Source organism: Phyllostomus hastatus, unplaced genomic scaffold, assembly GCF_019186645.2.
Source record: "Phyllostomus hastatus isolate PE091 unplaced genomic scaffold, TTU_PhHast_1.1 phas_scaffold_78, whole genome shotgun sequence".
Classification (NCBI taxonomy): Eukaryota; Metazoa; Chordata; class Mammalia; order Chiroptera; family Phyllostomidae; genus Phyllostomus; species Phyllostomus hastatus.
In genome coordinates this window covers 25,354,128-25,369,233 of record NW_025334041.1, presented here as the reverse complement: position 1 = coordinate 25,369,233, position 15,106 = coordinate 25,354,128, and the positions used below count along the sequence as shown (strand labels likewise).

The 15,106-nt window shown below is 38.1% G+C and overlaps 1 protein-coding gene across 1 annotated transcript in view; it reads left to right on the top strand.

Annotated features, from left to right (window-relative positions):
- The window catches only part of NXPH1 (neurexophilin 1), a 286,479-nt gene extending 271,681 nt beyond the window's left edge, over positions 1–14,798 (top strand). The window contains exon 3 of the mRNA XM_045828051.1: positions 11,150–14,798. Coding sequence (XP_045684007.1) covers positions 11,150–11,911 — 762 coding nt within the window. The 3' untranslated portion in view covers positions 11,912–14,798. The remainder of the gene's footprint in view (positions 1–11,149) is intronic.
- The last annotated feature ends 308 nt before the right edge of the window (positions 14,799–15,106 follow it).

Below are 15,106 nucleotides of genomic sequence, written 5' to 3'. Positions count from 1 at the left end.
TGTCCCCTCTGCACCTAGGAAGCTCTGTGCAGTGTCCACTTGAAGAGAGAGAGAGACCCTAAAAGAATTTCTGAACAAATTTCGGGATCTAAATCTCACAGGGATGCTATTCCCCTGCAAACTCCTCTCTATCACTTCATTTATATAATTTCTTCCTTTGTTGTCTATTGAAAGATTTCCAGATCCACCTCTGGATAACCAGAGGATATCAAGTATATTGTCTCTAAAAATTTCAAAGTTGTAGTTTCCTCAGGAATGTGAGCCCCTGCTGGATTGGATATACTACTATCACTACTCAGTATGTTCTTATACACTTCTGCTGTGAGTGAGAATGTATGTTCATACAGGTTGCTGAAAACAGTGTTGGATGGTGAGTCAATCATTCCTCATTTGGTCCATTCTAGAAATGTATGTGCTTTGTTTGACTTATAGAAGCTATAAACTTCCATTAGCATCTATATAACAAACTTTATTATAGACAATCACTGATATTTACCTCTAATTCAAAAAGAAAGGCCCTGGACCTAATCCAGCTATTCCTTCATATATCGCATTTCTCTTTCCCTTAAAAAGCATCTAAATTTACTGATACTCATATCTCTGCATCAGTAATTAAAAATTATGCTCAAGTGGCTTTTTCTCAGCCAATATATAGTGTTTCACATTATTTTAAATGTTTTGTTTATTATTCTAACTCCATACCCAGGGGCCATCATATGAGATAGTTATATATTTTAAGTGGAAATAATATAAAATACTAACAAAAGAAGCAATATTTATAATGCAAACTTGGGTAATCTGTAATTACATTTTGAGAGAATGGATTAAGTGGGACTCTGTGGAATAGCAATTCTTAATTTCTCATCAATGCTAATGTGTCTGCATATCAAAATTTATGTGTATATTTATGTGTTTATACAATGAGCATGAGGGAGGGGACAATATTTTCATAGACTGAAAAGTTCTGTTTCTTAGTAGCAGAAACAATAGTTTGTGGCTCTTCACAAGGCGTATTTTTCCCCCTGTGGTTAAAAAACCATGCACATTTTTATAAGCGTCCCTACAAGAAAAGGAGTTGAGGGAAAGCTAATTATTATGGTGCTAGAAACATGTGCAAAGCTCAGTTACCCAAGACTCAGAACCAGTCTCTAGTACAGTAATGTAGGCGACAGTGGGCACCCTGTGTTAGAAGTGAGCCGTCCTTCATGGGATCATGAGAACTCATGGGGTAAATACCTAAAATTCTTAAACTTCTTAGCTGTCAGATGATTCTTCAAACTGGTAGAAACATACCATCTTTCTGGTCCTTGAGGATGGCATACAATGTCTATACTGGTCAGAATGTCTTCTAAAGTTATGTTAGAGATAAGTTATCGTCTACATTTGCCAATACTAAATCACAACATAATCAGTACAGTCTCCTACCACCATGTACTGCAAAAGATGGCCACAGCGTTGTTTCAGTGATAACTAACTTCCACCTCCGTTTGTTTGGACCGTTTGAGCAGATGTAATGTCACCAGTCAGAAGACAGGAATAGAACAGCAATATGCAGTCTGAAAGCCTTGTTTTCCTCCCCCGCCCTGCCCCCCAGGATTTCATAACCTAGCTAAGCACAATAGCTTTCATGTGTTGAACTCATACTATTTTTCCATACTTTATATGTAGAACTTTTAACTTCACAAAAATTCAATGAGTGAAGTAACATCTCTACTCTGTAACTGGAGAAAGCGTGGCTGTAAGTGGTTACTAGTGATAGAGTAGCCGATTTTGGATTTAGCCCTATGGTCTGTAGTGCAAAGCCCATTCTATTTGCTTCTATGCAATACAGCTTGCCAGCCCCGACTGGGTTAAGGGAGAGGCACGGAGTTTCTTTTCCGCTTTTCCATTCTCATGCAGCACTGCCGTTCTTGGTGCACTACTTTGTAGCAGATGGAAACAATGTATTTTTGATGTATTAAAACACTAACCCATTTCCTCTGGCTTATCATAGATAACACAAGCACTCCAGATCCTGCCAGTGAAGTGCAGCCTCTAAACTTGTAAGAGAAATCTCTGAGGGCCACATGTCCTCCCCTCCAAATCTTGATTGTGATTAAAGAATCAATGAGTCTACACCAGTGAAATAGATCTACTAAGACCATAAACTATGCGGATGATTTATTGAGTGCTCACTCTCTGCCAGGTGCCCCCTCCCCCAAGCTACAAAATGGAGATGACTGTACTTGCACAATAATAAAAAAATTAAAAAAATTAAAGATTAAAAAAAATCCCTCAAAGAGTTTATAGTCCTCTTGGGGAAACCTAATGAAAAGGAGCCTAACATATTTAGATATATCTGTGTGCTTTTCTCTACACTAATTAAAAAAGGGGCTAGGGAAAGCAAGGGCATATGTAGCCCACCTTGTAAGGTTTCACAATGCCTGAAACAGAGGAAATCCTAAAATTGCAGTGAGAGAAATATGGAGCGGAACCAAGTGAATGAAGAGGTGACTGGATACCACACTCAATGTAAGCTTATGGCCAATAAAGACATTTTTAGGCATGAACAACTCATATAGTTGATTGCCTATGAACTCTTTCTAAGAGAATCACATAAATATGTACACCCATTAAAATGAAAATATGACTCAAGAGAGGTGAGGGGTGAGGTGTGTGAAGCAACAATAAGCAGAAAAATCAATGGACTCAGGCTAAAAAATAACTGTAGGTAACCTGGCTGTGAAACAATGTAACAATTAAGCATCTACCAAAAAGGTATGCAAGAAGTAGAAACACGATGCATTCATATTACAGAATACTATATTCCCACTTAGTAAAGATGTTATTGATTGAAAACACATAAAATGCAATTCATTAAGTATGACACTTTTTATGTAAAATATTTATATATGAAAAAATACTGAAAATATTTAGGAATAAAGAATGGACAGGTTTTACCTTAGGAGAGAGAGAGGTGGGTTTACAAGGGAGCAGAGGCTGATGACAATGACAGGCTTTTAATTTTTCCTTTGTATCCTATACTGTTTTGATAAGTATGTATGAATGTTGAACTGCATGATTAAAATGATTTTTAAAAATAAAGGGTGCCCCCTGTGGAGTAAGTAAGAAGTATTTCTTTTACTTACCAGCCGTGATATTTGACAGCTGTTTTTGAGCTTTCATATTGGCATATGTAAGCTGAAGATAAAAATATTGACCTTAACGTTTTTAAGTTTGTATGTATATGTGTGTATATGTGAGCAGCAGGGAGAGAGAGAGAGAGAGAGAGAGAGAGAGAAAGCATGAGCACACTGTGTGATTTAAAATAAAATCAGATCCATATGTAAGATGCTAATTACAATGTCTGGCATGTAGTGTGCCCTTAACCAGGAGCCGTTAATAGTATGCAACATATATTCAACATAGTGAATCATAAAACTGCCAAAATGATGTTGTAATCATAGAGCAAGGCCATTTTGTTGATTAGTTATTCACTGATGAAAGATATTACTTAAGCATCAGGTTGTTTAAAATTTTTGTTTGGCTTCAAGTATTCATACAGTTGATGAAATAAATACATGATTTTCAAAGCAATTTGAGATTATTTATATTGAACAGTAATAGATCAACAGTAAAATGTGCAGGTTGGTAGAAATTAGAAGGCATCTTATTGCTCTTTTATAGAAAGAGGTACACAAACATCTGGAGATACCTGTAGTTGGAGATCATATATGTAAAAGAATGTAGTTTTTGTATAAAAATCTCATAAGGCCAGGAACATCATAGAGGTTGCAATAAAGTTGGAGAGTGGTAAATATCCAAAAGTGCTGTCTTTCAACAATATTCTAAAAGCTAAGGTATTGATGTTAGGATTATAAACCTATAGCAGAAAGAAACTAGAGATAGCAATGTGAAAGTATGGCCCTAAGACATATAAAGGAGTTTGATCAAACTGTGGCAACTCTTTACATGCTAACACTTCCAACAGCCAATATCCAACATAGGTCGTCTTTTTCTCCCTCATCTTTTACAGAGATTCTACCCCAGACACACAAGCTCCCTTCATTTTAGACCCTGGTTTTGTTTATGGTTAAAAGAAAGGACCATTTTCTTTATACCCACTTAGCAACATTTTCAAAATAAACACATAATTTAAAATGTATATACCTCATCATGTTAACAATCTTTATTATTCTCCATGTTTCTAAAAACAGTGAGACAAATGCCACATATAATTTATGGAAATGGTATCATTGAATCAGAAGCCAGCTCCTTTCAAATGGGTATTGGCCATTTTTGACATGGAAAATTATATTTGGTTAGGAAGTACAGTATATTCGGTGTTTTCATTGTTAAAAAAAATGATTTGTTGTAGAAAAAGGTTCACAATGCTTTGTCCTTTTGGAATTGCATTAATCTGAAGTTTTCTGGTTTTTCTTTGTGCTCATCTTCATGCCATACCCTGCCCACTCCTGTGACCACTCAGATGTGCTGACATCAAAGGATCTTTAGGTGACTTTGAGAAAGGAACTCTTTCAATGTTTATCAATGGTAGAGGATGTTCTGGGGATAGGTTTTCTTTTATAATGGCGATGTTTATTCAGTAAGGCTCAAAATCCATTTCTATTTTGTGTATTTATTTATGTGTTTCAAAGATGAAAGTCCGTAAGACGTAAAGCAGTATGGTAGAATGAGAAAGGCGATGATTTCTGATAGCATCTGGATGTGTCAAGCTAGTTCTTTCTCATCTTGCATTATCTCTTTACCACTATCCCAAGTAGCTTTAATAAGGTGGATTTCAAAAGTCAAGGGGCTTGTTTTTAGGTGCGTTACTATTAGACTTTTCCTTGGAATTTAGATCTTTCCCATGCCTGCCTTTCTTCCTCCTCTCCTCCCTAGCTTTTTCTTCAATAATCCTTTTGTCTCTGCCTGGCTTGGCTCCCCTTCTGCCTGTCCTCAAAGCACTGATGTTTCTTACATATTGCCACCAGCCTTCTTTTCTATCACCGTACTGTATCTACATAGTACCATGCACTCATACTACAAAATCAACATCACCACCTCCTCCTTTTTCCAGACCTTCGGATCCATCTAACAAATGTTCTTTTAAATTGCCTCATCAGTGCTGAAGGGTGTGGTTCAATGGGTTGGGTGTCATCCTGCAGAGGGAAAGGTGGCCGGTTTGATTTGTGGTCAGGGCACATGCCTGGGTTGTGGGCTAGGTCCCCAGTTGGAGGTGTGCACAAGGTAACTGATCAATGTGGCTCTCACACATTGATATTTCTCTTCTTCTCTTTATCCCTTCCTTCCTCTCTCTGAAAAATAAATAAAAATTAAATCTTAAAAAGTAAGAGCAAATAAATAAACAAATAGCTTCATTAGAACAACGTGCAGGCACTTCAATGTCCAATGTCCCTATGCAATTTAATTTTATTTTTCAGCTAATTTGTTACTCCTGTATCCCTTACAGTATAAGCAAACTCATTAACTTTTTCATGTTCCTGCTTAGCCAATAAATCATCGAGTTGAGTTAATCCTACCTCTGAAATATCTCATATATCTATTTATTCTTTCTTTTTTTCTCTGTCACTGCCTTGGTTAAGGATCATTGACTTTCTCAAATCAAGTATTGCAATTAATTATTTACCTAGTCATTTTTTCTTCAAGGTCTCTCCCTACCAATGCACCCTTTCAAGTCTAATTTGATTCTTCTAGAGCCAGGATGACCTACTTAAAAACAAAATGGAACAAAGTTTAGTGGTTCCCCATTACTGATAAGACTAAATTGAACTGACTTTGTGGGATATTTACAATTTGACCATAGCATACTTTGTTCAAGTTCTATCGACTTCTTGCAAGTTCTTTGTCTGTTTCTCTTCCATGTCAATGCTCCCCAAGGCTCAGAAGTAAGGAACTATTTTCCAGTCTTACACTTGGCATGTCCTTCTCAGCTCTGTTCTTTTGCACAGTTTGCTCCTTATGCTTAGAAGAACTCCTCTTGTCTAATCTGCTCAACATCTAAACCTCTTTTATCTTCCAGATCTGAGGATCATCTCTTCTGCTACATCTTCTCTATATTTAACTTCGACTATGCTTGCACACAGTATTGGTCACATCACACTGTTCTTTGCTTAATTGAGTCACCCATTATACTGTGAACATCTTGAGGGCAAAGACCGTGTCTCATTTATCTTTGTATTTCTATTATTTAACTCAGTATTAGCAAATTCTCATTATGTAGTTATTGAGTTAATAAAACAACATAAATTGGGGTTGTTTATACTGAAAGATCTGGCAATTTTCCTAAGGACCCTCCTTGGTTTTTCATGATTCATGATTGATATTCTCTTTTAAACATTGCTCTGCTCCTCTCCTCGTCTAAGTGAAAGGTAAGGGAACAGAGAATAAGAACATTCAAGATAGTCCTGGCTGGGTGGCTCAGTTTGTTGGAGTGTCATCACATGCACCAAAAAGGTTGCGGGTTTGATCCCTAGTTGGGGCATCTATGGGAGGCAACTGATTGATGTTTCTCTCTTACATGGATGTTTCTCTCTCTCCCACCGTTCTTCTCTCTCTAAAATCAGTATACATATCCTCAGGTAAAAATTAAGAAAGAAAAGAATATTTAAGACATTGTTGATGGTTGACAATTACAGCTGAAATCTGCTTGGATTCTGCACCCAAACTGAGATGTTCCAGGCAGGGTGTCCAGCCTGTGGCCTGTGGGCTGCATGGGTCCCGGCATGGCTATGAATGAGGCCCAACAAAAAGTTGAAAATTTACTTAAAACATTAAAAGGTTTTTTGTGATTATGTGTTGCGATGCATTTAATGTGTGGCCCAAGATGACTCTTCTACCAGTCTGGCCCAGAGATGCCAAAAGTTTGGACAACCCCTGTTCCAGAGTGTTTTCCTGACTGTCAGCACTACTGGAGGAAGCCTTTCATGTCATCCCCCTGAAGGCAAATTAATCCATTGCATCTTAGGTAGTTAAACAGTTCAATGGCTGAACTTATGCTCACCATCAATTTGGTTTTACTCTCTACTCATCCCACCAAATACATGGATGTTTCTCTCTGTCTGTCTGTCTCTCTCCCCTTCCCCTCTCTCTAAAAGCAATAAAAAAAATGTCCTCAGGTGAGAATTAAAAAAAGAATGTATGCCTTCTTTTTAATTATTTATTTTAGGTTTGGGTTATGTAAGGGACAAAATTTTTTTTTGAAAAATCCTTTTGCTCTCAAATCCTATTATAAGTAATAAAACATTACCCAATGGGATTCAGAGGATGATAGTACAATGGTTAGTAATACTGATGTTGAACACTCAACATAGATCAGGTACTGTCTTAGTGCCTTAAGTGGAGTATCCTGTTTAATTTTCACAGCAGCTCTGGGAAGGGACGGCATTATTCTCCTATTTTACAGAGGAGCAGCGTAAACAAGCTGAGCAACCTGCCAGCGTCATACGGCTGTGAAAGATCACAGCCTGGACTGGGATCCAGGCATCCTGACTCTGGAGCTCGCGTTCATAATTATTACAGTTGTGGAGGGCATAATTTAACCCTAAATTTCTGTTCTGCCTGAAAATCAGATGTTTATCTGCCTGCCATAGTCTTATAGTCCTTTTATACATATTGGATCTTTTTCCTTGAAATCATATCTCCTACTTCCACATGTTTTCCCCTCTCTCCACCCTCTCCCTCCCCATGCCACTGGGAAACTGCACTTTAATTCCCTTTTGCCTCCTTCTTTGGGACAATTTCATTACTGCTTCATGAGCCAGCGCACCGTGGATGTGTCTCATTACAGCCCCTCTCCTCGATCAAGCGCATTGGTGCTGAGATACAAGTATCCAGCTGGTGCTGAGTGTGAGCTGCTGTTGTTCTTTCTGCCACTCAAAGAATGGGGAGCTGTGTAATTCCAGATCAAAATGAGAGAATAAGTTATGCATTCATTTTCTAATTTTCTTTTAGAATAGGGCATAAATATATAGGCTGCATTAAGGGCAATGCTTATTTAATTAGGCAAGTAAAAGTTTGGGTGTTTGACCAAATCAATTAGATTTCAATGAAACAAAGAAAAACAAAAGCACACACATGATAAACACCAAATTCAAAAGATCTGCACTACTCGTTTCATCAGTGTTCACTTTTAATTTTATATTATGGATGCTCTGTTATAGAAAAATGATATATTTTGAAATGCACTTCTCTTAGTAAATTTGTAGAAAACTTCAGTTGTTTCTATCAGTCTTGTGATTATAATGATTATTACATATTGAGTATGGAACTATGAAGGTTTTGATATTAAAATCAATATTGTCTTACAGAAGACTGGCTTTATCATCATACAGAGAGAATCAGTGGAAAGCTTTATGTTTTTTTCTTTAAGAAAATGTTACGTTTCTATGCATTGTCCCCTTCTCCAAAGAGCATTTCCCTCTCAATATTATCCTTTTAGGACTTAATATTTAGTTCCTGTTAAAAAAATGGATGTAGATAAAGCAAACATTTTGCTATTCTTATAGTCACCTGCTCCTTGAGTGTGATCCATTTCTTGAATGATGTTTTGGCGTGAAGAGAATCTATAAACAGAAAAGCATTCAGGTGCTGGGGAAAAGAGGAGAGGAGAATTCAAGAGTTGAGCAGAAGTGAAGTGGAAGTATCTAGAGCTAAAAGAGTTGACAGCAAAGACAATCTGTCGATTCTCAGTATTTGCCCCAAGATCAATCATGGCTCATCTGAAAACCACCTCTGATTCCACACAAGGGAATTTGTCCCTTTTGGTTAGGTGACATTTTTAAGAGTCCTGAAAGTGACTGTGCACGAAGCATGTCTGTGCTTCCCCTAGATGTGACCCCACCCCACCGTAATCTGTCCACTATTTCTGAGCCTCATCCTGTCACTAGGATCTGTTTTGCTGTTGGTCATGTTTGTCTTTCCTTCACTAACTTCTGTGCACCAGAGCCTCTGGATTTTTCTACGAGGGCACTGCTGTTGCCTTTGCATCACAGCATCTGCAACTGGACCCAGGCTGGGAGCCCAAAATAGTTGACATAGCTTTTTGTATTAGCCTCCTACTCTTTTAGTTTTGTTTTTTCAGGGTGCAGTCATGAGACATAAACCCACGATAAACCTCATTTTCTTTCAGCAGCAATGCATTTATATGGAGCTAAACTTAAGGATTTCTTGAGCTCAGCATTAATGGAAGAGAACAGCTTTGGCTGGTATTTTTTCCCCAGGTGGGACTTACCACTCACGTTGCCTCAGTTTGAACTGGGGAGAGAAGAGACTGCTTGCTAGCTGGTAGCTGGTAGTAAAGAGCTCAATGACCCTAAAGGATTTCTGAATAGGCGAGATTACAAGATCTAAGTGACTTTGTTTTAGCTTAGGTTGCCAAGGTCCCCTGCATGTGGGAACCATCCCATGCAGGTTCTCAGTACTTGACTGTATTCCAGCACAAAACTACTCTCAGGCTAGACCTCCATGTATATCATTTGGTTGCCTTCTTTCTCTAATTATCTTCACATGTCAGCTGGGGATTCATAAAAATAGCTAAATTTAATTGAGCCACTCCCATGTGCCAGCCACTGTTTTAAAGGTTTTACATGTCTTAGGTCACTCAGTCCTCACAGTGACCCTATGAAGTAGGCATCAGTGTTACCCTCACTTGGCCAAAGGCATGCCACTTGGCAGTGGCAGGCTAAGTGCAGATCTCAGGGAGACTGGCTCTGAAGGTCATGCTCTCTCTCCCTAGGGGTGAGGATAGTGTCCTCTTAGCACAAATGACTGCGTGAAAGTCTAGTCTCAGGCCAGAGTTGTATGCTAAAGGAGGCCCGTAGGATACAGATTTAATTCTTACTCAGCCTGAATTCAAAACGTTCTCCAGGAATGACCTCTCATTTTGAGACCAGTTTGGAAGGAGACTAGAGAGCCCAGTGAGGCTGCTGAGTGGTAGTGAGGCTCAGGTCTGAGGCAGGATTCAGAATTGGTTCTGAAGGCGTCTGGCAATAGAGGCTTATTGTGAAACTTAGCTTCTTAATGGTCAGCTGTGGGGAACTCCCTTCAACAGCCTTAAAGGAGAACAGCCCATCCATATCTTAAAGACTTTATTTGTATTGTCCAGTTTGGTTCCTGTGAGTCCTGACTCTGTCCCCTCCTGTCCTTGAGCCCTCCATGTGAGGACCAGAAATCACTGCTTTAACTTTAGGCCAATGAGGCCATTATGGACATGCATTTATTTCCTTACATAGGGGCTGCTATAAAGACAATGCTTACGGAATTGCGCAAGTACAGATGTGGCTGTTTGATGAATCAGTTAGATTCAGAGTTTCTCTGAAACCCTGGGCTGGCTGGGGATCTTGTTCTTTCTAAAGAGGCAATAATGGGGTCCCAGGAGAATAATTGCTGGATGTGACCCTCCCAGTCTAACCTGAATCTCTGTTATTGACCACATGTTTTTTTGTTTGTTTGTTTATTTTTGCTTCTCTACTTTGACAATGATGTAGAAGGCATTGTGTAGTAGATGTCTTCACTTATGTCCCTCTTCCTAGACCACACGTTCAAACCCTTAAGATAAAAATTCTGTCTTATATAATTTGGTCCTTACTTGTAATAGGTGATAATAAGCATGCTATTTTGTTTTGACCAGTTAAAGTGTGCTAGAGACTCTTTGCACAAGTATTAGCTTTCTAGCGTGATCGTGCATGGACTGATGAACCTCTGTGGGATGTTGGTTGATGCATTTCAGAGAGCCATACAGTTCAAAGCTTATAGTAATTTTGAACTAGAAAAATAACATCATGAATTATAGTTTTATTTTAAAGGTGTTTAGATTTTGGTGCTGAGAAATAATTACTTTAGCTGGATTTGTGTTTGAATTCACTTTGCTTCATTCATGTTAGATGGCCTTTCACTCCTCAAAGTCAATTTTCTACAGTCTTTCAGTCATGTTTTGTGGGGTTTTTTAATCCACCTACACCTCCTCTCTCCCATCATTATGTAAAAATAGAAGTGGTATTTTGTTACATACTAATAAATATTGTCCAGATGCTAAAGGCACTTTAAGAAGTGTCATCATCTAACTGAGTCTCTTTGAAACGGCTTTGATCTGTGTGTGGAATGTTCCCAGATACAGAGATGTAAATGCCATTTTCTGTTCTGTTTTCAGGTCACATGTGCCAATTTAACAAATGGTGGAAAGTCAGAACTTCTAAGATCAGGAAGCAGCAAGTCCACACTAAAGCACATATGGACAGAAAGCAGCAAAGACTTGTCTATCAGCCGACTCCTGTCACAGACTTTTCGTGGCAAAGAAAATGACACAGATTTAGACCTGCGATATGACACCCCAGAACCTTATTCTGAGCAAGATCTCTGGGACTGGCTGAGGAACTCCACAGACCTTCAAGAGCCTCGGCCCAGGGCCAAGCGAAGGCCCATCGTTAAGACGGGCAAGTTTAAGAAAATGTTTGGATGGGGTGATTTTCATTCCAACATCAAAACAGTGAAGCTAAACCTATTGATAACTGGGAAAATTGTAGATCATGGCAATGGGACGTTCAGTGTTTATTTCAGACATAATTCCACTGGTCAAGGGAATGTATCCGTCAGCTTGGTGCCCCCGACAAAAATAGTGGAATTCGACTTGGCACAACAAACCGTGATTGATGCCAAAGATTCCAAGTCCTTTAACTGTCGCATTGAGTATGAAAAGGTTGACAAGGCTACCAAGAACACACTCTGCAATTACGACCCTTCAAAAACCTGTTACCAGGAGCAGACCCAAAGTCATGTGTCCTGGCTCTGCTCCAAGCCCTTCAAGGTGATCTGTATTTACATTTCTTTTTATAGTACAGATTATAAACTAGTACAGAAAGTGTGCCCCGACTACAACTACCACAGCGACACACCTTACTTCCCCTCCGGATGATGATGAACGTGAGCTCGAGACTGAAGCCTGAGGAATTCTAGGTCACATGACAGGGCCGTTACCTCAAAGAAGAAGGTCACATCTGTTGCCTGGAATGTGTCTACACTGCTGCTCTTGTCAACTGGATGCAAACACGCTAGTGGAAAACAATCTGATGTAACTCTGCCCAGTCAGCTCCATCTCTCGGTGTCATTGTAAATCACAGATTTTAAAGCCACACTCGAAGACATGCTTTCACACATAGATGTACACAGACACACACTTACACACATTTCAGCTTGCATCTGTCATGATTCCTGTCGAGAGGGCTTTCATTGTCTGACTCATAATGGTTCAGGATAAAAACATCATCAAGCAAAAGGATTAACTAGACAGTGAATGGTTTCTAACCCTTGCTGTTGTGGAAATCTCTTTTAAAGTCTTGAGTACATGCTAATCAATAGTCCCCACTCATGCATTCCTACTGCTTGGAGTAGCTGTGCTGGTCAATACTACCGTAGGAGTATATGCTTGTTCACATGGAAACAATATGTCTTTAGAGTTCAGTATCCTTTATTTTATGAACAACAACAAAGTGTAGTAACTTTTTTTCCAGCATACAGTAGGCACATTCAAGGTGATACGAGATGGCTCTTTTTTTCTATGGAGGGAGCCTGTTCTCAGTAAAGATGAGCAAACATTTGGAATTTACATGTGGGCAGACACTGGATTACAGCACTCATCATCAACCTTTGGACTTCGGCAAAGTTGAGACCAGCGAAAGCTGCTTAAAACAAGTTCTGATCATTATGTAAGAAGGGAAATGCCTGACAGACACCGTGTAAGTTAGAAGTGTCTGTCTTATCTTTACTACACATATTGTAACAAATTCAATATCCTAGTCTTCATTTGTATGAATGGTTTGTATTGTATATAGTTTAACCAAGTGTTATTTGAGCTGCTTATTAATATTAACTTGTATTTGTCTCTCTGCCTGTTATTGGTTAAAAAAGAAAAAAAGGATATGAGGAATCCATTTTATCAATGTAGCTGTGAATTCCATTAAAAAAGAAACTTAATGTACAAAGCATTTATTCAGCTCAAGTATTGTTGAAAGCTATACATATACAACATTACAGTCTGTCTGTATTTAGATATTTTATTTCTGGACAAAATGAAATGTACATAAAAATAAAATGCTTAAAGTTGAGTTTCAATATGTACTTGTGTAAGATGATGATTTAAATGGTTCTGATAAGAAGAATGTGTTGGAAATACATTCACGATTTTGCATCTCATATCTCTAAATTTGTACAGGACTATATAAATTTCGATTAGTTGCCTGGTTAAAACAACTTAGGAGTTTCAATCTCAGTTCTGGAACACAGTTGCGGCATGCAGCATTGCACACAGTTTTGGTTTACTGTCAGGCCAGTTACTCAAGAACACCAGAAATCAATGACAATAAGAAGATAATCAAGGTCTCCTAAATTAATTGTAACTAGTTGGATTTTTTCTTGTATAGAGTCTTTATTTACCAGGAAAATTGAGAGAAAGGTGATTTTTTTTTCTTTAAAAAAACCCGAAGGTGTCTGGAGATTATGGCTGACCTTCTACTGTAATAACTCAACTGAGAAAATTACAATAGCAGTGGAAGACTTCAGCGCTCAATTTATCTGCACCAAGTGAGGTATACTTCTCTACATAGCACTGTTTATGGACATTAACCCTTCTTTGAAAAAGTAATTACTGTATACAATCCCAGCAAAATAAACAGAAGAAGAAATATGTAAGGTATCTCATTTTTAAATGCACAAATTGGGGATTAGGATCTGAAGAGCTTTAAAGGTCAACTAAAGAAGCCAAAAAAGAACACGAACACATTCTCATCGTCTCTTCATGCTGCATAGGGATAAATATGATTTCCTGTAGAAAATGAGAGTAGGTACTACAGGGAACTCCAAACCACAGAGTTTTTAAAGTGAGAACTCTGATTTAACTAACGAAAGCCTTCAAGAACAAATCAAAGACATGTCATCCTGTTAAATGTCCATCTCTCAAAATCCCCAATGTAACTAGACAACTATTTATATCAATGTATTAATTAACTTACCATGGGATTTAGAAGCAAAGTTCTCTGGCATGACGGGCAGTGAGAGCTTCATGAATTTCATCTCTGGGGCATACTGTCCACAGATAAATCTTGTTATTCTGGGGTTTATTTATCGGAGTGATGATATGTAGTTCTCTCTTAGCAGAAAGAGGAAAAACTGAGAGGGAAAAATAATTTTGGGGGGATCATTTGATCCGTGGACCATGATTTTCATTATGTGGTCAAATTTGTCCTTTTGTTATCCAAAATTCAAGATGAGATGAAAATATGCTTTAAGCTCCACTTGTCTGCACTGCTCTCCAACCTCCTTGTGAAGGTTATTTTACATTTTTACAAACATTCAGAACATAGATAACTAGCTAACATTCAATGAACTGAACTATTGTTCTGTAGTTTTTTCTTTAGAAGAAAAATAAGAAGAAAACATAGCAAACTTCCAATAAGGTTTTCAATTTTTAAAAGTCCAAACTTTCAGGACTTTGTTTTCTGGGTCTGTACACACTTATCCTGAACTCCTATGTATCAACACCTCCATCTGTAATACAGGAAAGCCATGATGATAGAAATCTTTGATTCAAAAGGCAATTTATTTGTATCCAGTATACTCTTCCTGGTTTAGACAAGGAGATGGGTTAAAGAAGATGATGAATAGGAAGGTTCAAAGATCTAGATTAAGAGCTTCACTAGGACAACTTGTTGTTTCAAGAAACTGGTTAAGTTTTCAGTATGCTAGAAAATTATTTGTTATTTGGCCAAAGTAAACTTTAAACTGCACTAAAGAAATCACCTTCTCTAGAATCTCAAATATGATTTCACACCTTAGCTAAGGTACAGAAAAAAACTTCAAGGTGGAAAGAGAAGACATCTGATGATATCTGATGTGAACATGGGTTTGTCATTGCCTATGATTTGTTTCAGAAACATTTTAGTAAGATTGGAAATATGAATAAATGATTATTGCAGCTTTTTGCCTCACGGAAGAAAAATGATACAAGTTATCGGTTTACCTATGGTAAAAACAATGAATTGTCATCGTACAGCTATAATGGGCGTTTTTGGGTCCACTGCACTTGTGGGAACTTCTCTGCATGAGTAAAAAAGAT